We start from the raw sequence: 26021 nt of genomic DNA on the forward strand, positions 1-26021 counted from the left end.
TTGGAGAAGAATAGATATAGTTGTTTAATTTCAATGCCAGTGCTGTTAATATATATATATTTTTTATTTTTAAATTACCGCATACATGTATAAATGTACACATATATACGTACACACACATAAATCAGTACGTATTATTTTCTACAGTAATCTTATCAATACAAACAACTAGTATATATATATATATATATATTGATACGCTTAAAAGAAAAATTATCGTCTACTACTTTGCTCGTATCGAATAGCAGAAAAGTGTCTTTCGCGGCTGAGAGAGAGAGAGAGAGAGAGAGAGAGAGAGAGAGAGAGAGAGAGAGAGAGAGAGAGAAAACGCGAAATGCGAATGCGATTCCGCGGAAATCCAACTTCCCGTTGCCGCTCTTCATTTTCCTTGAACTTCTTTTTTTTTTCTTCTCTCGTTTCCCTCGTACATGGCGTACGATTTAAATGAATTTGCATAGACTTTCCATTTATTTGTCCGCCGGTCCGTTTATTGCATATTTATCGAAACCAGTGAGAAACTAACGGCGATAAATTTCAATTCGCCCATCGGCCGAAGCCGACGCGGACGATGGGATTTAATATTTATACGGTTCTCTCTCTCTCTCTCTCTCTCTCTCTCTCTCTGTCTCTCTCTATGTCTCTCTCTCTCTCTCTCTCTTTCTCTCTCTCTCTCTCTCTGTTTCTCTGGCACGGGCTATGCTCGCGCGCACGCAATACGCTTTTACGCGACTTTTCCTTGAGGTTCATCGTTTATCGTTCGACCTTCTCGATCGGCAGCCACGAGGAAATTAAATGAATACACGCGCGAAAAATTTTACTTAACACGTTAACGCGCTTCTTAAAACGAATAGCGTAAAACAGCCAAGAGCGAGTTTGTAAATTTCTCGATAAAGTCGTTTGTATTATTAATATGATTCTAAATTTGATTCTAAACGATTTAAAAAAAGGAAAAAAGTATATGCATATATATATATGTGTGTGTGTGTGTGTGTGTGTATATATATATATTCCCTTTAGAGACCATTTCATTGTATCCGAGATTTATCAGAATGATGAACTATTAGGAGATTTTTTTAATCATCCGAATCGTGTAATATTTCATTCTCGTTTGCACACTCACAAGGATAACTAAGAGAAAGCATTTGAATCTGCATTTGCGCGTTTTAATTCTCGTTTCTTTTTTCTTTTTTATTACTACAAATTATCAAGCACACGTGTAACAATATTTTATAAGACGAAGGGAAAGAAAATCGTTAGAAATCTTTCGTCGGACGTACGATCAAGTCACATAAAAGAAAAATCATTGACTTAAAGAAAAGGAATTTCATTTCGATATTCGAAAGATCGATTAAACGGAGAAAATTTCTAGTTTCAGAGAGTGTGTTCTCTGCTGCTGTTGGCGTTGGTGTTGGTGGATACACCTGGGGTGCTCCCACGCCACCCCCTGGATCACCCTACAGCCCTGTCCCTGTGACTCAGCTCGAACTACTCGCCAAGAATTTGGCGAGTTTGGCGCCTCCCGGTCAACAGGCGTTGAGCCTTCAGGGTGTCGGTGTTAATGTTGGCAGTCTTCACCATGCGCAGCATACTCAGCACACGCAGCACACCCTCAATCTCGCTGGACTTCATCATCTGCACCATGGTGAGCAAACGACATTATTGATCGCAAGTAACACCTTTCACACAGGAGTTGTATAGATTGTTCTCAATTTTTTCTTTTCTTCTTCTTTTTTTTTTTTTTTTTAAGTGAAAGATAAAAAGGAAAAATAATATCCCTCTCTTAATTCTAACCATTATTCTCAATTTGTTAATCGAATTATTTTTAATTATATTTTTTTCTGCCTTTGATATCTCGCGTACACGCTCGGATACACGCATTTACCTACAAAGAGATATTTTTAATGAAGCTTACTTACCGTAACTTTCGTTTATTAATTAAATGAAGTGTCCTATCATCAGAGGTGAGTCAAGAGTTTGAGGGATAAGTACTGTTATCGCGTCAGTGATGAGCTCATACTATGCAACGGGTTGAATTACTGATAAAGATATGATCTGCATGAACCATAAATAAATCAACGTAGTTTTTTTAGTAGTGACAACGAACGATTAGAGTCAAAAATAACTGACAAAGAAAAATGAAATATTAAAAAATTCGATATTAGAGAAGGTATACGATCGTCGAAGTAGAAGATTAAAAGTGTTTTTCTTTCTTTTTGTTTTCTTTCTTTCTTTCTCCGCGAAAGAAGGTCTACATCAGAACACTTTCTCGCCCCAACTCTCCCTGGTGACCGGTAACGCTCCGACATTGACGATCAATAGCTTTTCACCAAATTCGACGGGTAACGTCGTGCCGACGACGGGGGTGTTGCTCCAGGAGTATCAGTCACCGACAGGCTCGACAGGCACCGGTTGTTCCGTCGCAGTGAACGGTTCCTCATGTCCAACGAGTTCGACGAGTAGCACGATGGTCGTCCAGGGTGGCAACCAGGTTGTCCAGACTACCGCCAAGAAACGAGAAGCCTTCCTCTCGAGTCAAGGTCAACCGGTGAAACTGGAGAACAAGTCGACGAGGCAGCCCTGCGTTTGCAGGAACAGCAACGGTACGCAAGCCTTCGTTTCTTTCTTTCTTTCTTTCTTTCTTTCTTTCTTTTGTTCTTTCTTTTTCTTTTATTTCATAGATACGTCTCGAGTCCCAATTCAATTTTTAGAATGAGGAAAGAGGAAGTTGTCTCGATTGAATTGTTCTCCTGAATTTATCGTCAGACATATCAAAGTTTTTTAAAATGTCAGTCAGTCAAAAAAAAAAAAAAAAAAGAAAGAAAATAGTCAATATGTTCGTAATAACTTTCCTCGTTCGTTTCATACGATAAGTTCAATGTATCAACGAGTTCGTATTAAACATTTCAACTGAATCGTTTAATTTTCGAAAAAGTTATTTCACTTGGAAATAGTTACCGACAAATCCTACACGTGACGCAACATGGATACACAAAGTGAACAAAAGGAGTTCTATGATATTTGCACTTGCGATCCGTCGATTGTCCGACGGAATCGAATTTCCGTAGATTTTTTAAAATAGCACAAAATAGTACCGCGAAAGAAAGTTAAGATTAACAAAGGACATTTCAATTCACTATTATCAACTACGAATATCTCGTTTGATTTCTCGATCGAAATTTTCAATTGGAACACGTTGGAATACACATGTACCAACATACATATTAGTTGATAGCCGCGAGGCATTATCGACGAACCTGTTACGCGTCTCGTAACGCCAAGAAGAGAAGAGCAGGAAGACGAGACTTGTACAGGCTGGGAGTTAGCCATCGTTGTTGATGCAATTGACGACCTTGAAGCGAACTCCCTCCGGGAGGCTTCTACTCTAAGTCCACGTCAACTGTACTACTACGAGAGGAAAAAGAGACAGAGATAAAGAAAGAAAAGAAAGAGAGACGAAAGAGAGGACAAAAAAATAAATAAAAGGGAAACGAAAAGAGAAGAGGAAAAAAAAAAGGACAGAAAGAGACGAGGCGCGGAAAAAAGAAAAAAAGGAAATGTGTGTACGTGTATGAGAGACAGAGAGAGAGAGAGAGAGAGAGAGAGAGAGAGAGAGAGAGAGAGAGAGAAACGAAGGAATGAAACAGAAAGAGATAGCGAGTCTTACGCAAGATTCTCTCGCTTCTATATTTACTATGCGAGAGACGACTCGTCTCTCTGTCTCTCTCTCTCTCTCTTTCCCTCTCTCCCTCTCTCTCCCTCACGTTTCTCCTTGGTGTCTCCGACGCCAGTTTTACGCTTCGTTTCCATGAATCATTCCTTGGCCACCAAGTGACGTCGATACTTCCCACGAAAACCAGTCCTTACCTTCGTAGAAACTCGGCAAAGACTTTTGTGGAAGAGGTCCTGAAATTCTTCCTTCTCTCTACCTTTCTTTTTCTTTTTTTATTTCTCTTTATATAATTTATTTATTTCTTTATTTTTTTTTTTTTTATTTCACATTGACAGGCAAGCGTTAAAATTGAACAGCAGGGTATATTCTCGGTTGAAACTAAGTTTAAATCATTCAAAATTCTTTTTCCACTTTTGAGGAAATTCGATTATTACGGAACACGTGTTTAATATGTTAACTATTTAACTGGGTACTTTGATCAATTGTTTTGGATTGAGACATCGATATAATACTTCGTTGATAATAATTTAATTTAATCGTTATAGAAGAATAACGTTAAGTATTCAGAATTTCATTTTAATTTTCTAGGTAAAACGAAAGTGGTTCATTCGGATGCAGGCTGTAGCAGGACGTTGCCCGTCGCATCGTCCTGGAATGGACAGGATGCGAATAATGGCGTTAATTCTAATACGAACAATAATAGCCTCGTGAAGAGAGAACCTTTGGCCTCGGTACCTTGTCAGGTTGCAGAGGTTTCGACCTCTCTTCACGCCACCACTACCTCTGTTAAGATCGAGCCGGTTCCTCCGAAATCGGAAAATGGTGAGATAAAGTTTATTATTTCCAAGGAATTTCAGAAATGAATTTGCAAAGTTAATCGTATAATTCGATTGGTATTATTTAATTCTAAATTTTATTTAAATCCATAATTAATATCATAGTAATTATCACTTGTAGAAGTGTTTGTTATAAATTATTATAGATAATGTTTATTATTTTCGTTATTGTAAAAACTAATTATTATATAATTATTGTAGATTATGCAGGGTAAACATAATTATACGAGATTCGTTGACAAAGAAAATTTTCAATCGATCAGTTTGTAACTGATTGTATTATATGTTTACTGATTGTACATAATATATGATAAATTCGAATCAAAAAAAAAATATATATATATATTATGAGGTATATAATAATTTATAAAAAAATTCAAAATTCTTTTCAAAGACATAATTCTTCGATTGAAAATTCGATCGATTACTCCAATGACGAAATTTTTATGACAGGAAGAATAAAATCGTTGCTTAGGGAAATACTTGAAATTTTTGATTTAGTTTATATATATAATGAATACACATACCAAGTACATGTTATATATGTATATATGACATGGTCGACTTTATTAAAACTTCTGACTTCAATTACCGTATACGATTACAAGCTTCCTCATTCTCGCGGTTTGTTATTCGCAAATTTTTTTCTAATTACCATTCGAAAGTTAATTTTGTCCTATATAGTTTATTTTCGAATATTCATCACACGAGTGCATTCACCGGGTCGTTATGGAAGCTTTGACCCGATTGAAAGAATAAGTTAATGAACGCCGATTATTTGTAAATCATTTACATGGACGGTTAATTGCTCGTACTATCTCACCACTACGGGCTTTCATTCTTTTCTATTTCTCCTTTCTTTTTTCTGTTCTGTTCTTTTCTTTTCTTTTCTTTTTTTTTTCTTTTTTCTTTTTTCTTTGCTCGGTGTCGTTAACGACCAGAATCGATCGTGAATTTTTGTTGGCTTCCACGTATAGAAGAAGCTTTTGTCTCGAATCAACGATCAACGACGTGCGTCTCGTTTGCAGAGAACTCACTGTCAGAGTTATTAAATAATAACAACATTACCAAGCGAAATATTCCAAAATTTTCTCGAATTGCTCGAGAAGTGGTTTCTCAACGTACTCTCGGAAAAAGTTTCTCGCTTGAAAATCAGCTTTTTCCCGGTCGTTAAACGCGTAAAAAGAGAGAAAAAAAAGTTCCGCAGGGCAGAACCGAGAATTATCTTATGTACGATCTGTGCTTGAAAACTTACTTTAACGACGGCACTAGCGTTATGTGTTCGTAAACTACCTTTCGTTGTCGTGGGAGAGCCGTGTGTTACAAAGTATCGTGCTATCATAGGCAAAAAAAAATTGCTTGCTCTTGTCTATAGTTCCAGTAGGAAATTTCAAGAATGCATAATATGAAGCTTCTTTTTTCTCTCTTTTTTTTCGCTTTTTTTTCTTTCTCTTTTTTTCTTTTTTTTTTTTTTTTTTTTTCTTACAATTTTATCACGACGATTGACAATTGACGGGGGAAATGAATTTCGTGAGTTTGTGTTTTGAAGTTCGGGGATATGTTTGATCAAAATTATTGATATAACGTTGAGAAAAAGAATTAAAAGTAATTCAAGTGTCCTTTTCTTTATAAATTTGATTGGGATATCGAAAACGCTGTGATTACACTTGCGCGTGGCATTGTATTCGCAAGTATTCGCGAAATATTGATTATCGCGTACGGTCAAATACAAAATTCATTTCCATCGTTCGACTTTTTATTATATAGATTTTAATGGGGTGAGCTCTTTGATGGGGAGGAGAGGGGGGAAGTGTATGGAGTAGAGAGGTCAGCTGGTCGAGGAGGTGCAGTTTACTATAGAGGTATGATTTTCATCGATATGCAATTAATGCAAAAATCACAGTTCTGTAACTACCTGACTGAAAGAGAAGGAGAAAGAGAAATCTCTCTCTCTCTCTCTCTCTCTCTCTCTCTCTCTCTCTCTTCGATTACTGTATCGCCAGAGAGAGAAAGAGAGAGAGAGAAAGAGAGAGAGAAAGAGAGAGAGAGAGAGAAATCCCATTGGTACTGCTTATCGGGGAATATCGCGAGGACTTAAACCGTACCTTTATATCTACGACCGTTCGATTGGCTATAATCCTCTCCACGAATCCTGCAACGTAGGGAGTATTTTAATTGGCCAATATCCCGATATCCACGCGTTTATTCCTCCTCGTTTATCGTTCAAATCGCGCGCGAATCATCGGCGTCTGTTGCCGGTTGAAAATGTTCGACAAAAGAAACAATTGATCCCTGATCGTTTCGGTAAAATCAAAAAGTATCGTGGGAATACGAATATGGAATCATTTATGAAAGAGTCCTTTGCGATTCTTTTTATTATAATCAATTTCGATATAATTCAGTTACATCATTCGAAAGGACGATAGTGCCAGTGAAAAAGTTATCGATTTTTCCATCGTTATTGTTGATTATAACAAAATGAAAAAAAAAAAAAAAGAAAAGAAAAGAAAAATAGTTCGTATCTGTTTTTTATTCGTAACGCGATATGTGACTAAATCGGCTGGATTTTTTGGTTTAAATGGATATTTTGATCCTAATGAAAGACGTTGACAACGTGATAAACGTATAAGCAGTTCGTTGTAAGCAAAATTGTGAAATGGGAAAATGCAAGGTAATTGTAGAGAATTCGTGGTTGAAGAAAGAGACAAGCGAGCGTAGGATGCATCCTATTCGTTATGCATTTGTTCCCCGGAAACTCTTCTCTCTCCGGTGTTTACCACGCCGGACGTTTTCCCGGGGGATTGCGGATCTGTCATTTAAAAAAGAAACGCCCGGAATAACTTATACGCTTGGCTTAGTCGCTTGGCTTACTCTCCTATCGGATGCACCGTATGCACGGTGCATTAGTAAGTTATTTTACGGGGATAGGAATACGTTGAACGAATAAAAATTATGCTGGTGACGTCGTATAGAGAGAGAGAGAGAGAGAGAGAGAGAGAGAGGGAGAGAGAGAAACGATCGACGAGTCTTGTCAAAAAATATTTTTGTTGGTTTGATATTTTTTGTTTTATATTTATTTTATTTCTTTTAACGTCTAATAATTATTGACTTGAATCAATATACATATATACACCATACGCGCGCACACGCGCGCACACACACACACATATACATATGAATTATATAAAATATTCCCTTTAACTCGTTCACGCCTTCATAGTTTCTCTCACATAAATGCATATATGCGCACACTGTGTTCTTGTTCTCTCTATTTTTTTTTTCTTTCACACGAGCGTGCCACGTAGTATCACAGCTGCCAAACGACTCTGAGAGTACGTTGAAGGAAGGATGAGGAAACGTAATCGAGTTTCCTCGCTTCTCTTCTCCTTTCTACGAAAATCGATTTTCTCTCGATTCGCCTCGACCTCCAACTCGATGACATCCGTCCATCCATCCTATCCTTCCTTGTTTCCTTTCTCGATCCATCGTCACGCTTGAAGAACGGACGGACGAGCGTCTTTAGAACAACGTTAGAGGAACCACGAGAATTCAGCTCAACACGTTTCTCCTTGGTTTCATCGTGTAACTACAGACGAACGAACGCAATCGAGTAAAGAGTTTGCGAACAAAGACTCAAATTGCTTCCATTTTATTTTTTTTTAAGCGACGTTAATAGATTAGGGATAAAGTAATTTATTTATTTCTTTTTTTCCTTATTTACGTTACCTCTTCGTTATTCGTAATTAAATTAGAACAACGATAACGATTTAGTGATTCGACGTGATCATAAAGAAGAGCCGTTTCGAAAAAATGGCATGATCGAAACCATCGTTGTAATTGTTACGAAACAAAAGATAAGACATTGATAATAATATATCAACATTGGTTTTTATGTGCAAGCTTGCATAATCATCAACACACGCAATCGCACGCACAGATAATATTGAAAACAAAAAAAAAATTATAATAATTAAATAATCAACCGTTTGCGATAAATCATTCTCTTTTATTTTTTTCTATTCGAATAAATTTAATTGAGAAACCTTATCTTATTCTTGGAAGAATAAGTTAATTATTCTTTCGTTTGGTCTTTAGATAGATACTCTCGTTAAACGTCTCTAAAATTGGAGAATTAACATCTCTAATTATCTTCAATTTATAATTTCCGAGATAGATGTTTTCGAAAGGAAATCTCTCGCTCTTTAGCCTTTCTCTCTTTTCTTCTTAGAAAGGCACTCGCGTGCTTCCATCCGAGCGCTCGTTTCGATAGACGAAACAAAGGCTCGTAAGAGAGTTCTAAGATGTTAACCAACGATTTCTCTTCTCGAGTCCCTTCTCTCGTTGCTTAAAGTACGTACAATACGCGTGTAACCCCTTTATACATGACGTTAGACGTTCTTCTATATATATGTACATATGTACAATACATATATACGAGCATACAAATTCACGTAGCAGCATAGAGGCTACGTTTTAAGCTCTCTCTCTCTCTCTCTCTCTCTCTCTCTCTCTCTCTCTCTCTCTCTCTCTCTCTCTCTCTCTCTCTCAGACACACACACACACACACACACACACACTCCCGCATACATACTTTCGTCGTATTACACTCGAGAAAAGGCTCCCCTTGAAGTTGCCCTCCTATTGGTCGACCACGCCAACATTCAACCCCCATCGTGGCTTTTCCTTCCCCTACTCTGTCACGAAAAGAAATTAATCGAGCCACCGAAATACGTCAGTCCCGACGATCAAAGCTTATGTACGTTGAAATGTACGCTTATTTATGATGAAAGAAAAAGTAAAAATGGAGCCGACACTTTCACACCGATTATCGTCGTCTTCTCACTTTGAATCAAACAAATAACTAACAGTATTTAGTGGATCGATTATTTCGATGATTAACGTAGAAAATAAATTTCTTTAACGCTTCTGGGAATGGGAATGTTTCGTGTTGTGAGCGTAGATTTTCAGACGTTTCGGATTTATTTCTTATACCTTGGTGCTTTTCTGTGATAATAATAATTAAAATTAAAATGATGGAGATAAAAGAATAATGGGACGACAAATGTATGTTTATTATTTCAGTAAATGTAGTATACATTATCGAATAGGTATAATAATCGAACATTATTCCCGTGGCGAGTGACTATAGTCGTAGTAGCGAAAAGGTTAAGTAGGAGGTGCGTGGCACGCATGGCGACGCAAACACAAGGCGTGGCTCGAAAGAGTCTCGACCCTACTACGTCTATCCCTTTTACTCACATTTACACCCACGATGTATATCTTAGTCGACGAACCGCGACTATGTCCGCGAAAACTCTGGCCTATCAGCTAGCGACCCCGTATTGCAAATAGAACGAGAGTAGAGTTTTGTATCTATGTATGTATGAGAGAGAGAGAGAGAAAGAGAGGGGAAGAAAGAATGTATCCGTTTATCGTCGAATTAGGAAATATTGAGAGCATCAAAAGTTTCTCTTTTTCATTGACTTCTTCTCTTTCGATTTATTTTATACTCTAAAAGACTATTTGAAAGTCTTCCAATTGAAAACGAGCGTTATGATCGTAACTTGACTCTTTTCCAAAGTTTGAAGGTGTCGATAAATATAGTTCTTGTTTCTTCTTTCTTTCCTTTTTTCTTACTTTCTTCTTTTTCTGGTAATAATTTCATCAGATATCGTTATCGAGGTCATACTATTCTTGTAACAGATTTTGAAGATTAAAGTAATCAGATTGAATTAGATTGAATCAGATTATATCAGTTCTTTTTTTCTTTTTTTTTTTAGAGCAGATCAAAACTTTCGAGTGAATGAAAATTTCTGATGATTCAAAGCGTTAGTAAAATTGGCGATAGGTATTGTTGTTGTTATTATTAGTATTAATATCTTTGTTCTGGCGTTTTATTCCAGGTATAGTGGTATCGAATGCGAACGCAGGTGGAATACCAGTCGGAATTGCAATGGCAAGACAGAGATCGCAACATCAGGAAACCTCGGCGTCCATGCGGAATGTCTCCCTCAGTCATCATACGTCGCATCACGCAAGTTATCATCACTTTCAACCTGACAATCTTGGTGAGTATATTACACAAATATACCTTGCGCATATATATATATATATATCTATCGTATGTATATACATACATACGCTTCAAAATTTGCCTCTAATATAGTGTAGATAACATAAGCATGCTCGAAGTGATTAAATTGATTTTCTGTCATTATGATGTTTAATAGTGCTTTCAATGTAGTGGGTACATGATAATCGAAAATGTTTGGAAAGATAATTATGATTTATAATTTTGGAAAGTGAACGTGGTACAGACGAATTCGTTGCGTTAATATCGAATAAAGTATCTCGTTAGTATAATTGAAGGGAGAATCCATTGGAAGGAAGAACTCATATGGAACAAATATCAATATACACATATCTATGCATCATGCATGTAATTAAATATTTGATATATAAAACGAATCAATGGAACTCTCGGTGTTAGTAAATTCTATTTCATTCAAGAATGTTCTCACAGTGAAATTCGTATCGATGTTTTTCCTGATGAAGTGTCTTCATTTTTAAAACCCTCTCTCTCTTTCTCTCTGTCTCTGTCTGTCTGTCTGTCTCTTTTATATTCGTTTAATCATATTCGTTTAATTACGAGCTCTTGATAAAAATAATAAGAAAATTTGGAAGTTGATGTCTATGATAGATGTTATAATTTGTAGAAAATATTAAGTTGATTAGTTCGTTAGTACGTTCTTTCGAAAGAGTATTCGCAAGTACAATGCGTTTGTACGCGATCGTATAGAAGGGATAAGCGTTATCGGATACACGGCTGTTTTCATTTGAGCCAATGTGTAGAGGCATCGGCATTCGAGAAGCGGCTCGAACATCTGGGCGGAATATTAACGAGGAACGACGAAGAGGGGGATGCGGACATTCTTTCGAAATGCCTCTTCCGTTCCGCGAAGGGTAAAACCGATTGCGCGCTATCAAATCATCCGGCAAATTTTCATTCCGACGTTTTATTCGAATTCTCCAGAAATATTGTGAGTTTCACTAAAGACAGATACGGTAATAAAAAATAAAGTTTCTTATAGAAATCTTAGAGACATTAATTCAAAATATCTATCTACGTATGCATTCACAATCGTAATAATTAATTTTGATTTCGTTATATGTAAGAAAATAATAATAAAATAGAAAAACATAACTATCTATTAAAAAATATATACGTTTTATTACTTGGAATAAAGAAAAAAAGAAAAAACAAATAGATGAAGAAAAAGTAGAAAAGAGAGGAAGTAACTCGAGAAAAGATCAAATATTGTACTAATAAAATTTTATAGCAGAGATCTCTTAGAAGCGTTAATGAAAAAAGAATATTTACTTATACACGTGTTCACAAATCTAATAAATAATTATGTTTTGATTATTCGTAATAAAATAAGAACAAATAGAATATAGTGTCTATGAGTATATCGGAACGAAAAGATGGAACAAAAAAAAAAAAGAAAAAAGAAAATAAGGGTAAAAAGAAAAAAATCTAAGGTTAGTAAGGAAGAAATTAAAAGAGTTATTCATAGCGTATAATCTCAATTCTTGGGGTCGATATGGTATCGTTTCTCGCAGGCTCGTTTTTCGCTTCCTTCGTGCCGGCGCGTAGAATGACAGTAATTTGCACGAGCCGGGTAATTTTCAGAGTGCGCCGAGTCTCTGTGGTAATTGACTGTCGCCGATTGCATATGCAAATATCGATAATCGAAGCAGCCTTACGACTCGATGCCAATGATTGATGTTCCGCGCTCAATAGCGAGCAACGCCGAGAGATCGGCACAGGAATTTCATCGACAGACAATAATTAGATATAGTCGAGCTTAGATATAGTCGAGTCGCTTGGAAAGTCGAGAAAATTCTCAAAGAGAAAGAGAGAGAGAGAGAGAGAGAGAGAAGGAATATTAAATCACGTATCTATACTTACGACTTATTTGCTTCGTCAGAACGAGAGTATATACCGACCTTTTATTGATTTTCTTTGAATTTGAAAATCTCACAAAGTATTCTATGTAATAGTCCATTCAATGAAGATATTTCAAAGTATTTCAAAACAGGGATAGAAAGAGAGAGAGAGAGAGAGAGAGAGAGAGAGAGAGAGAGAGAGAGAGAGAGAGAGAGAGAGAGAGAGAGAGAGCTTCGTCGATTTTCGTTCGTTGATAATAAGAATATTATCGATGCAAGAAAAATTTATGAAACGTCGAGTAAATATTGAAAATTCCTTTAAATTAAGTGAAATTCTTTATAGATATAGGAATATTTGATAAGATCGAGTTCTTCTATTCTTTGTGGTTTCTTGCGTAACGATTATAATTATCATATTATACGGAAAGAGCGATAAATAATTATCGATTATGATGAGCGATTGAATCGATTATAAAGATCACTTGAAATTATTTTTTATTATTATTATTATTACTACTACTATTATCATTATTATAATTATAATATATTATTACGTAAAGTAAAAAAGAATAAAATAATGTTGAATAGTAAAGAATTGTTGAAGCTATTAGTTCAGTTTCGAAATAGTAATGGAATTAGTCCCATCGCTAGTTTGGGCCCTGTCGTCAGGTTCATCGAGTACGGCCATGACGGTAGGCGGCGCTACGCTCGTCCACTGTGGCGGAGGTGGTGGGGAAGAACGTCCGGCCCACCTCGCCATTCCTTCGGGTGCTTTGGCGCCCTCGTTGAACGCGGCCCTCGGTTCGAGTCTTGGTTCGAGTCTCGGCCCGAATCTCGGCCCGAGTCTTGGCTCCGGCCTGAATTCCACCTTGAATTCCAGCTTGAATTCCACGCTCGGCAGTACCGCAACGGCCGCGGCCACTACCGCGTGGCCTCCCACGCTTTGGCAGTATCCGGCCTCGGCCGCGGCCGCTGCCGCCGCTGCTGCCGCCGCAGCTGCAGGTAAACTATCTTTTTATTATTATTATTATTCTTATTGTTATTATTGTTGTTATTATTATTATTACGTTATCTCTGTTTATATATATATATGTATATATATATATGTATATATATACACATACACATATACATATACGTATATGTATATATAAATATTTTTTATCTATTTATCTATCTTTCTTTTCTTTCGATTTCTCTTTTAGCAGAGCCGAATATTTTCAATAATGATGATAAATTCCATTTGTCTTATGACACATATCAATTATTTATACGAAGCCAGAGGGAACAATTTTTATATGTAAATCTTTCAAATATCGTTAAGTAGAAAAGTTTTTATATGTAGATCTTTGAAATATCATTAAATCGTTCGACGACCAATCGAAAAATAATAATAGTGTGCCGAATATTTGGCTCTGCTTTATATAGCAATCTTCTTTTCGCGTGTCCTTCTTCGCTACGAACTTTCTTACCCCTTAAATCGACGACAACCCTCCGTTGACCGACTGACATTTCAAAACGCGGTAACTTCGCTCTATGTTCGCGTCTGGGCTGAAAAATTCATAAGCCTCACGAGACCGTTTACCTTTATCTATTCGAATTCGAACAGGGTCGTTACTATCTCCATTCGTCGATAGTCGATTAAAGGTCTCGTTCGAATCTGGACGTTTTTCGTTGCACGTAGAATGATTTGTGCTTTGTTTTATAGCGATGCCCATGGAACCCGTAGGGTTCCCACAGATGGGCGTCGGTGTGCAGGGCGGTTTGCAGTTGGTCAGAGATCCATCCAGTGGTCATCTTCTTTTAATTCACGCAGCCGGTACGTTAATAGCTATTTTTTTCTGGGTCTATCTTTGATTTCTCTTCATTTTTTCTTTAACTTTATATATGTATATTTTTATATTTTTTTTTCATTTTTATTATAGTTATCATTACTATTATTATTACTATTATTATTATCATCATCATCATCATCATCATCATCATCATTATTATTATTATTATTATTATTATCATCATCATCATCATCATATCATTTATTTGTCTTAAAAATATTTCGTAACATGTGCGTAAGTCTGTAATATGTGTGTATAAAAAAAAAAGAAACAAGTAAAGGAGGAAGAAAAAGAAGGCGGAAGAGGGTAAGAAACGAATGGTTTTTCGACAGAACAAATGCAGCAGGCTGTGGTCTGGCCGAATTATCCAAATCACAATGGTGGAAACGTAGCGCCCCCGTCTCTTTTGTTACCGCCGCCGCCACCGTCCCTTCAACTTTTAAGCGACATAGGCGGCGCTAGATTGGTCCTTACCGAGAGCAAAAGAAAACAACAGAGCACTTTACCGATCGTCAAGATCGAGGCGGATTGTGGTACGAATCCAACAACCATAATCAGTAAGTAAAATCGAAATGATCTAGAAATGTTTCGAAAGATATATGAACGAATTTTGCAAATATCAACGATAAAAACGCTCTTATTAATTCTTAACGATCTATTACATATGTATATATTTCTCTCTATTCAGAATACATTACGATAATCTATTATTGCAAGAAAAACAATTCACGAGACCAGACAATGACCACAACGACTGCAACGCGATCTAAATCATGTTTGTTAATACCTACCATTGATTTTCGATGATAGTCGTAAACACCTTCGTCGATTTTTTCAGCATCGACGGAATCCACGAAGGCATTGCAGAGCGTGACATCGGTGACGGGCACTCTGGTGCCAGATGCACCGCTCGTAACGACTCTTCATTACTATCCACATGCACCGGCTTTGGTGCAGATTAGCCAAACGGAGCCCACGCATTGTAGGTCGCAGGTAGGTCGCAGGAACTATTTCTCGTGAGAGATTTATCAAGGCGAAATATAATCATTTCCAAGGGCGTGCATAGAAAAGCGATCGTTTATCGATCGATATCTCGACTCCTTGTAGAACGACGAAGAGAGAAAGAGGAGGGAGAGAAGGTAGAAACGACGAGGTGGAGAAGGAGGAGGAGGTGGAGAGGGGGGACAGGAACTCGTAATGCTAGGAATAATTATGCCACGCTCAGGGCGCGGTTCAGCAATTCGCATAACGTGGAAACGTTCTGGCACATTGTATTAATCATGCGCAAACCCGTCCACCGATTTGCATCGCTATCTGCATAGATATTGCGCTCGCTCCACTAGCACGGCGTGCTACGTAATATCCGTGTCGGTGCTGGAACGCGCGCTGTCTCTCTCTCTCTCTCTCTCTCTCGGTCTCTCTCTCTTTCCTTCTCTCTCTTTCTCTCTCTTCGTCTTTCTTCCTCTTTCGAATCGGATGCTGCATCGTCCTTTTTCTTTCTCTTTTTCTCTCTTCTTGTTTAGCTATCCGTTCTCTTTTCCTTTTTTTTGTTTCCTCTATCCTTCCCTTCTTCCCCCACCACTCGAGGTACTCCCTGTACTTACTTACTTACTGACGATGCGATTTCTCCGTCTTCCGCATGATCATCGTTATTATCATTATCATCGATATCATTATCATTATCATCCATCGGCACTGCCAAGTGAACGCGCCTTTTGCGTTCACTTGCCGTCCTGTTTTCTTTCTGGTTTTCTTATCTCGTTAGTAAAGTTAGAAACGACTCGTTCGCATTAGTTATTTCTGAATTTCAAGTTTGCACTTTTAAGATTGTGAATACGTTAGAGTACTCTTGATGATTCGTGAAAAGGAACTTTATAGATTTTCATTTTTGATTAAGAAAGTATCTATCATTCACGTGGAAATATGTTATGAAATTGTAAAATCGTAGAAACGTCTAAAAGAGTATGTAGTTAAAGGATTCGAACCATTCAAGAATTATCAAGAATGTTCGGTCGTATATGTATTTATATATCACTATTCGAGATAGCTCTTTCTCCCTTTTTCTCTCTTTATCCGTTCAATCACAAAGCACGCCCGTATTTGACGATCGAAAATCCTGCGAAAAGCAGCGAAATGCGTTTATTTCGAAGGCAACCTCGCCGGTATCCTGTCTGACGCCACCGCCAGAAGTGACGACGATCCATGCGATCGAGCCACCGCAAATGACACCGATGGTCGGCGTCCAGGATGCTTCGAATCAAACGGAAGCCCCAGAAACCGAACAGGACCAGGATTTACCAATGGCGATGGAGACACAGGTGAAGCAGGAGCAAAATCTTAGCCCGTGTCAACTTCAATGTGCTAGTACCGCGACGAATCTCACGACGACTACCACTACTACAACGACGAATTTGACGAATTTGACGAACTTTGAGATTGTCGCTGCGACACCAGAAAAGATGTGTAACGTCGTCAGGATAACGACGACAACGACCACGGTCAATCCTACCGTGTGCGGTATAGTTGGCAAGGTTGATAAAGCAGAAAACACGATCATCAACATGGCTGATTGTCCAAAATATTCTATCACGAGGGAATGTAGAAGCGTCACGTCGATCGATAGAACGATCGAACGTGTCGTAAGTCGTCAAGATGATTTGGAACAGGACGAGGAAGAAGATTCGAGGCACGATCGTTCGACGATCAACGACGACGACGATTGCTACGATAATGGTAGATCGCCGATCTGTAGAGAAGCAAGAACTGGCCCTAGGATCATCGAAATCACCGAAGAAAACTGCGACAGTTTTCACGAGAATTTAGAGTTCTTTGCCACGCGACGGGATCGTTCGACCGATCGTCTTCGAGATCGAAGGCGAAGTTATGCGATCGATGCGACGCAGGAGCAACATCAAAATCGTGAGGAGGAGAAGAAGGTCATTGTAGAGGAGGTAAGGCTTTTGAAACATTTTATTGCGTGTTTTTTTTTTCGATAATTTCTCATCCGTTTCTAAGTAATAAATCTGTTAATAAAATATCGATCCTTGATTTGAAAGAATGTTCTCGAATGAAACTCGACGAAGGAGTTACATCCTGTTCAAATCAGTAACAAAGCATTCTCTCTGATTTATTTCATAACTATTGACTAAATCATATGAGAAATCTATTGAAGTGATGGATAAATAAAATTTCCGTTTTAGCCGGTGATCGATCGTATCGCCGAGGAATCGAGAGGTACGGTAATACATCAAGTTATCGCCAAAGTATCACCGGAAACCTCTTGTTGCGAGTCACAGAGGAAAGAGGAAATGTACACGGAATCTAAGGTGATGGTCGATTCGACGTCGAATAACGGGCCGCAATCAATGACGACGACGACGACAACGACGACGACGTCTCAGAATATCGCCGATTGCGAGAGCTGCGGGAAAAATCGAGACGTCCGTCCGCAAGTGGTTGTTCAACAAAATCCAGAAGTGAAGCCACAAATAAGTGTGAAATCTTTCGATATGCCTAACATCGATTGCGACGATCAAGAAATGGGAACAGTGGTGATCAAGCAGGAAGCCGACGATGGTTCCTTCGACGAACAAAATTCTAAATTTGAGAATGTATCAACAATGGAGAAGCCAAAGGATTCGACGAAGAGACATTCGGTTGAAAGATCTCATCCAGGTATCGAGAACGTTGTCGAGAAATTGAAGAAAAACGCGGCCGCTGCTATGCAAGAATCTTCCTATCCGTTACAAAAGATCGACGAATCTAAAGAACGTAACGTTGATAATTCGCGTTCTAGAAGACACTCGGAAACGATGCCGAGAAAGTTGGAGAACGGTTTGAAGAAACACATATTGAGATCCTGCGAAAACGAACAATTGTTGAACGAGAAACGTGAGAATCTCGAACGATCCGAGATCGAAGGATCTTCCGAGAAAGATTCCAACAGTCTAACTTATTCCAGAGAATATTTACATAACGACAATAATAACGACAGTAGAAGTAACAATAACAATATTAAGAATATAAACGACAAGGAACACGTCATCAGGAAAAGGTTAGCAGCTGCCTGCGAGTCAAAGGTCAAGGACGACGTATCCGAGGTAAACGCGAATCCACCGAAAAAAAGTCGTCTAGATAGAACATCGAATGTCAATGACGACACGGTTTTCTTATCAGCCACCATTGTCGACAATCAAAGCACGAAATTGAAATTGGCCATTTCGACGAAGCAAAAATCGAACGTCGATCTCAGCGGCTTAGAATTGCTCTCGAATAGCATCGAACAGTTCGAGCATTTGAAGCCGGAGGCACAGAATTGTTCGACTCCGGATCTCGAGAAATCGCCTAGCAGAGGGAAACTGATCTCTCCTCAGGGTGAGAGCAATAATAATAACGTCGATAGTCCCCTCGGTTTGCTGTGTGCTCTGGCTGAGCAGAGATTCATGGAAGAGGTAGGAGACAAAGTGCCGAGAAAGCTCAATCTCGAGAGTTCGGAAGAAATATCGAGAGCTGGTAGGCTGTTGTTAAATCTTGGAAGGACGAGTTTGGAGAAGGAGAGAAAGAGGTTGGATAAAAGAAAAAGTACGGAAGGAGACGATGAGAATTATGAAAAATCGAAGAGACTCAAAGTCGATGTTGTCTACGAGGAAGACGATGGAAAAAATTCATCGATACGTTATTACGAAAAATGTGGTAAAAGTAGGAAACACGAAACTAAATTACAGAAAAACATGATATTCAGAGTGAAAGAGAAATCGAGAAGAAGTATAGATCTAAACGAGGAAAATGGTATCGACGACGAGGAGACTTCTTCGTTGGCGGAAAGATTCGTACGAGAACGAGAACGGGTTCCCAAGTTGGATAAGGACAATAACGATTTGGATTATGATAGAAAGAAGGAAACATTGGAACGTTACGATCCACAGTACGATCGATTTTGCGGAAACGACAGGTGTTACCGTGATTTATCAAAGATAGATGCCTTGACAGATTCCGAAACGGAAAACGACAAAACAGCTTGCTCTCCTGCGAGATTGGAGGAGGAAGTAGATGTAAATACGCAAAGAAGACGAGAATCCACAGAGGAGAGAAATAGGCAAGGGAAATTGGACGCGAAGACGAACGTTGGTAAAAAAGGACATGCGGAGGAAGACGGGGATTGGCCAAATATGGACGCAATGGAGTTGGATATGAGAGTGAGATTGGCGGATATTCAAAGACAATATAGAGAAAAGCAAAAGGAACTTTCGAGGTTAACGCCGAAGAAGGAGGACAAGAGAAGTCCAGGTAGACCGAGAAAGAAGAGTCATTCGTCGAGGTAAAATATCGATAAATTGATTTATTCTAATAATAATAATAAATTTAAATAATTCCGATAAATACATAAATGTCTATATAAATATATATTTCAGTTCCGAACACGGTACTCTCTCTTCTCCTCCCATTTTGGAACCAGCAGTCCCTTGTCAAAAGTCTCCGTCTCATTCTCCTGACGGAGCTCCACCGCCGTTAACGTCAGCAGTCTTGGCCATGCCAAGATGTAACGTGAATCTTGTGAAACTCGGCGAACCTCGAAGTCACATTAAACTTTTGGATAGTATACCGAGTATACCTATACCAGTACCACCGGTTGCTTCGCCTATCACTGTCTTACCAACGAGCAAGATACAATCGGAGGATGACGACAAGAGTACTGGAAGGGTAATCAATTATTGTTGATTTGAAAAATTTACTTGAGAATGACCACGCGTATCTTGTACGAGATAATTTACTTTTGTTTATCTGTTTTTCCTTTTTTTTTTTTTTTTTTTAAGATGGAGTATGATACATCTTCGCCAGCACCAACCGTAGCAAGTTCGAGTTCAGCATCAAAGAAACGTAAAGTTGGCCGTCCTAGAAAACTTATGTGCACGTCAGGGAATACCAGACACTTTACAGAAACCATTGTAGCGAAAAAGCCAAAAAGCAAAAGTTCCATCGTGAGTTATTTGTTGTCACCGAAAAATAGGCATCTTCAAACCAAGGTAAGATCTATTCGAACGATTTCGATAAATCAAAAAACACATCGACGATCATATCTCATTTTTTCCGACGTAAAACGTGTTCCTCTCCCGCAGTACATCGCCAAGTCTGGTTATACTCCCCTACCCTTTAAAACCGGAATGTTGTCCCTAAAAGCTTCCTCTAAGAATCACAAATCAGTCAAGGCGAAGATGAAACCCGCGAAACAAACTCCGCTGCACAATAAGAACGTCATCAGTTCGATTATCGCGGAGAAGGCTAAACTTAGTCACGAAGTTAAGTTGGACAAACACAGTAGTAGTAAGGTAAAACCAAAACTCAAAGCCGAGGCAAAGGTAAAAACCTGGGAAGACGACGAGAGTACCGTCGTTGAAAATATATCGTCGGATACCATGAACCAGGAAATTCTTGAGGTAATCACGTTCAATATTATTATCATTATCATGATTATTATTATTATCATTATTACTAAAATTATTCTTATCATCATTATCGTCGTCATCATCATCATCATTATTATTGTTATTATTAAGCGTGAACTTTCATATCGGCTCAAGGAAAATATTTATTTGTTCGAACATTTGGGACGAATCTCTAAAGATAATTCCTATTACAGGAGAAAAGTCTTGAACAAGCAGAGGAGGAAGAGGAGGAGGAGGAAGTCGAGAGAGAGGTAGAAAGAAATAGGCACGATAAATCGAAGAAGAAGAAACAAAAGTCTGTCTCGTCATCCCCGAGTCGACATAAATCGGGCGATCGCGATAAGAAGGAATCTAAACGTCGAAAGTCGTCCGATTGTAAAGATTGTAAGGAATGCGCGAAGGTTGCTAAAGCGGAAAGAACGGAAAGCATTATTAATAGATGCAAGCTAACGTCAGCTCACTTAGCCATTGATCAGTTAAGAGTACTGACGGCTATGGGTGGGCTCTTTTATGCCGGAAGACTCAGCGCTGTTCAAGCTCCAGATGTTTATGCTATTACTCTCGATGGCGAACGAGGCAACAGACCTCATATTCATTCAAGGGAAGAGATTTTACGAGACGCGGTACGATATCGTTTTATCTCGCAAAATTATTTTACTTAGACGATATACCTTGTCAATTTGAATAACGATTTACTATAGATCGTAGAGGTATGTCCAAGCTCGACGAAAGAATTACCACCCGGTACGAGACTTTGTGCTTATTGGAGCGAGCAATACAGATGTCTTTATCCAGGAACATCGGTCGAACCTACCGAACCAGATCCTGAACTCGATGAGAAGTTTGTCAGTGTCGAATTCGATGACGGCGATAGCGGTAGAATAGCTTTGGATGACATCAGACTGCTCCAGCCTGATTATCCTGTTGTTGGTATGTAATTATTCATAGTTTTACTTTTATAAGTCTTTTTTAATGTAATCAAATTTATGCAAGAGTTTATGTTCCTTTATAGAATACGATCCAAATCCTCTTTTATCTTTGGGTAAACGTCGTCGACAGACCTCGGTTTCGATAGAAGATAAAAGATCGTCCGTAAATACTATATCCGGTGCAACATCGAATAGTTTAACGTCTACGGTTTCTTCCACAACTTCCACTCACATTTCCTCTTTCGATGGAGCGTCGATAGAACGACACAAAACGGATGATATCAATGCAAAGGCATTGGACGATTATCGTGAACGTAAACGTTTGAAGAAGAGGAGAAAAGATAAACTGAAGAGACAACACGAGGCTCAAGAAGGAAAGAAGAAACACAAGAGGCACAAGGGCTGCGAAGAGCATAGAAAGCACAAGCATAGAAAACATAGAAAACATAAGCATAAACATAGTCATCATTGCAATCACAGCGAAGGAAGTCATATAAGGTTTGTGTCAAAGTAAAATTACAACGACGTGGTAGTATATTGTAAAACAAGCATTCATTAATCTAATAACTTCGATATTTCTTAGCAGCGGGGAAAGTTGTTGTGGTCAGAAAAGTGAAGACGAACCAAATAAAGAGACTCCAGCGAAGATTGAAGAGGAAGAGGAAGAAGAGGAAGAGGAGGAAGAGGAAGAAGAGGAGAACGAAGAAATGACTCTGGTGGAAGAAGAACCCGAACCAGTTCCAGAACCAATCGAAGAGATAGTAAGGGAGGAAAAGATAGAAAAGCCTAAAAAATCTGACAAAAAAGGAAAAGTACGAGAGAGACAGGAGTCGGTGGAAAGTCGAAGTAAAATGGCTGCATTCTTGCCTGCGAGACAATTATGGGGATGGGCTGGTAGAGGTTACAGAAGACCTGGTGCAAAAGGAAGAGCTAAGAAACAATTTTTCCGAGCCATTCAAAGGGGAAACGAAACTATTCAGATAGGTGATAGTGCAGTTTTCCTTTCTACTGGTAGACCAGATAGACCATACATCGGACGTATAGAGTCTATGTGGGAAACAACAAGTTCTAATATGATAGTTAAAGTTAAGTGGTTCTATCATCCCGAAGAGACGGTAGGATGTCCAACCAATCTAAAGTATCCGGTAAGATATATTTCTTTTACATTACATTACAATGACTTTACATTTATATTTGTTATATCGACCAAAATAGAATTTTAGAAAATCTCTCATAATACATTTTCAAATATTTCGTAATATTATCAATATAGGGTGCTCTATTCGAATCCCCTCATATGGATGAAAACGATGTACAAACTATTTCCCATAAATGCGAAGTATTACCATTGGACGAGTATACAGAAAAGCTGGGAAAAGAACCTCATAGATATCTTACCATCTATGATAACAACGATATCTACTACTTGGCTGGATATTACGATCCGACGACGTACCTTCTATCTATGCAACCTGGGGTTGTTTGAGAACAGCTAAAGCTGACGATTAAGTTGACTGGTGTCACTTAATCGTAGTCAGCCACAAATTTTGCGAAATTCAATTATAAATAGCTGGTGTTGATTTATCTTAACGCAGCTTTCAAACTTGTCGATGTTTTAAAGCGACATGCAAGAAGAAAAAGAAAACAAAAACACTGAATTTAGGAAATATGTTCCTAACACAGAGGTCATAATGCAATAAGGAATAGAAAGCAATTTATTGTCTCGCTTTCCTATTGTATGTCTTCTTGATGTGTTTATTAATGACGACGATGCAAACAGAGGTTAAATTTATCATATAAGAATTTGCCCAAGAAATCTGAACAAGTCTGTTGTATAGAATCTTTCGCGATAAATCTTATTCACTGACTTTACAAATTGGATCCCGAATTGTAGCAGGTATCCAAAGATAATATAATAATTTCATGCAAGGCACAAGCGCATTGTATTTGAAAACAATTTCTTCCCGTGATCTTTGCACATTATATTTGCGAGTTTTATCACAAAATATTCACAAAATGTACATCTTCTTGAGCACACTTAACGAATTATTAATGAATATTATCGAATAGAAATTCATAGCTTCGTATTGTTGCAAAAATGAAGAAAGAAAAATAAGAAAATCGCGAACAATTTCGTAGGGAAATTCTTTAAAAATAATGTTAATTAATCAGCTGAATATTACGATAGAACACGTATCAACTGTTGTTCAAATAACTTTATTATTTTCTTCGTTGTGCGTTATCGAAACATAATGAAAATCGTTCTTCTTATTAATTCAAATAACTACGTCTTTCTGAATTTACACGTCGTCGATCAGAAACAGTTTGAAATTAATGAAAAATTTATTAATTTAGTATATTTTCTAAAATGTTTTGTGATAGTACTTGCTTCAGATAAAGAATTAACGAAAGAATAATAGACGAATGAAAGACGACATTGAAATCTACAGGCACGTAATTTATTTCTTGATAATTCAATTTTGTCTGTCCAGGGTATAAATAATGCCCATTTCAAAGATATATTTGCAAAGATAGCTAATCCTTCTTTAGATCGATTTAAACGATTCGATTGATAGAAAAATTAATTAAGAAACATTTCCTAATCGTACGGTCGACAAATTTATATATACGTATGTGATGTATATATGTGTATATAATATACGTATATGCATTCACACTATATTATATATATATATATATATATATATATATATATATATATATGCAATACACCTGCTATCTTATAGAACAAAGTTGACCAAAATGTAATTCACGAGTTCGGCGAAGCTTTATTCTAATATAATCTCTTTTCTATAATTCTAATAGAGTCTCGTTTTCGACTGCGTCATTGATCTAATCCATGTATGAAAGGCATATTTATATATAAGATGGAAATTATGCGTTTAAGATAACTTGACAAAATTTCCATCGATAAATTTACATTAAGAAACGTATAAGATACAGGAAAATCGATAAAAAATCGATTTAAATGGAGGAGTTTGTGTCTTGTATTTTGTCGAGAAAATGAATGTATGTACATACGTACGTATGTATATACATATTATACATTATATAATACATATATACATATATATATATATACATATATATATATACATATATATATATACATTATATACATGTACGTATATACTTACGTACGCAAAATGAAAAAGATCCTTGTTGTAGATATTTTTGTAGCCGATCTGATACGGCCCTGATCACTTATCACTCACATTATATATCGTGTCTTTAACGCGAACGAAAGGAAAGTTGCAATAAACGAGTGGCAGGGACGTTCAAATGAAAATGGATTTTCGTTCATACAAATTTCGCTCTTTTGTTTGTGTGTAAATATTGTATATAATATAAAAAATGTTAAAATAATAATAATAATATAACTAATAATACATATGTGACGCGCTCGACACGGCGATCATCTAAATAAAAGTAACGATTTCGATGAGAATATTTCGAGTACGAATGAGAGAGAGAGAGAGAGAGAGAGAGAGAGAGAGAGAGAGAGAGAGAGAGAGAGAGAAAGAGCAAAAGACAAAAAAGTAGAAGTGCTCAGCGGATTTAGTTGTCTGAACATATAAATATAAATAAATATATATATATATATATATATATATATATATATATATACACATATACTTATGCGCTAAAACAGTGGCTTCGCGAGTACGTATGTTGTATACATTGAATAGTGTAATCGAAAGAAAGAAAGAGAGAGAGAGAGAGAGAGAGAGAGAGAGAGAGAGAGAGAGAGAGAGGGAGAGAGAGAGAGAGAGAAATGTTCTAAAGTAGATATTAATGAACGAGAATGAATTTATCGATGCTCAGGCGAATATTCTTTTTTCGAATCCTGGCTTAAACAATTTCATGAAGTACATACTCATTAAATGTTGACGACAAACCTGAAAGTGTCTGCTAACATTAAAAACGAAAACATACCTAGAATTTAAGGGATAATAATCCGTTCGTTCGTCTCGTTCCTATCAATGAGAAAGAGAAAGAGAAAGAAGGAAAGAGAGGAAGAGAGAGAAATAGAAAGAAGGAACGATAAGATAAAAAGAAAATTAAAAAAAAAAAAGAAACAAAAAAAGAAACTATCGAATACGAAGATTTAACCTGAGATTAATAAAAACTTTGCGATATTGCAAAAAAGAGATTCTGTGATTCGATGCTTAAAATATGTTTTGGGCTCGAGAATCGGAAAACGGTAAGATTTAGTGAGAGAGTGAGTATAGTATGAGAGAGAAAGTATGTGTGAGAAAGAAAGTAGAGAAGGGAGAGAGAGAATGTGTATGAGAGAGAGAGAGGGAGAGAGAGAGAGAGAGAGAGAGAGAGAGAGA

The 26021-nt window shown here is 37.5% G+C and overlaps 1 protein-coding gene across 16 annotated transcripts in view; it reads left to right on the forward strand.

Moving 5' to 3' along the window:
* The window catches only part of LOC122632809, a 98045-nt gene extending 74453 nt beyond the window's left edge, over positions 1–23592 (forward strand). For 8 of the 16 annotated variants that reach the window (XM_043820105.1, XM_043820029.1, XM_043820020.1 and 5 more), the window contains 18 exons: positions 1370–1642; positions 2244–2600; positions 4259–4492; positions 10410–10574; positions 13096–13458; positions 14165–14275; positions 14624–14848; positions 15130–15284; positions 16418–17242; positions 17492–19608; positions 19703–19991; positions 20105–20314; positions 20408–20725; positions 20929–21357; positions 21436–21664; positions 21747–22161; positions 22247–22808; positions 22937–23592. In XM_043820105.1, the coding sequence (XP_043676040.1) occupies positions 1370–1642; positions 2244–2600; positions 4259–4492; positions 10410–10574; positions 13096–13458; positions 14165–14275; positions 14624–14848; positions 15130–15284; positions 16418–17242; positions 17492–19608; positions 19703–19991; positions 20105–20314; positions 20408–20725; positions 20929–21357; positions 21436–21664; positions 21747–22161; positions 22247–22808; positions 22937–23149 (7490 nt within the window). In that variant the 3' untranslated portion in view covers positions 23150–23592. The remainder of the gene's footprint in view (positions 1–1369; positions 1643–2243; positions 2601–4258; positions 4493–10409; positions 10575–13095; positions 13459–14164; positions 14276–14623; positions 14849–15129; positions 15285–16417; positions 17243–17491; positions 19609–19702; positions 19992–20104; positions 20315–20407; positions 20726–20928; positions 21358–21435; positions 21665–21746; positions 22162–22246; positions 22809–22936) is intronic. The other 8 variants (XM_043820080.1, XM_043820096.1, XM_043820123.1 and 5 more) reach the window with 8 other exon arrangements.
* Positions 23593–26021: the final 2429 nt, after the last annotated feature.

This window comes from Vespula pensylvanica, chromosome 1, assembly GCF_014466175.1.
Source record: "Vespula pensylvanica isolate Volc-1 chromosome 1, ASM1446617v1, whole genome shotgun sequence".
Classification (NCBI taxonomy): Eukaryota; Metazoa; Arthropoda; class Insecta; order Hymenoptera; family Vespidae; genus Vespula; species Vespula pensylvanica.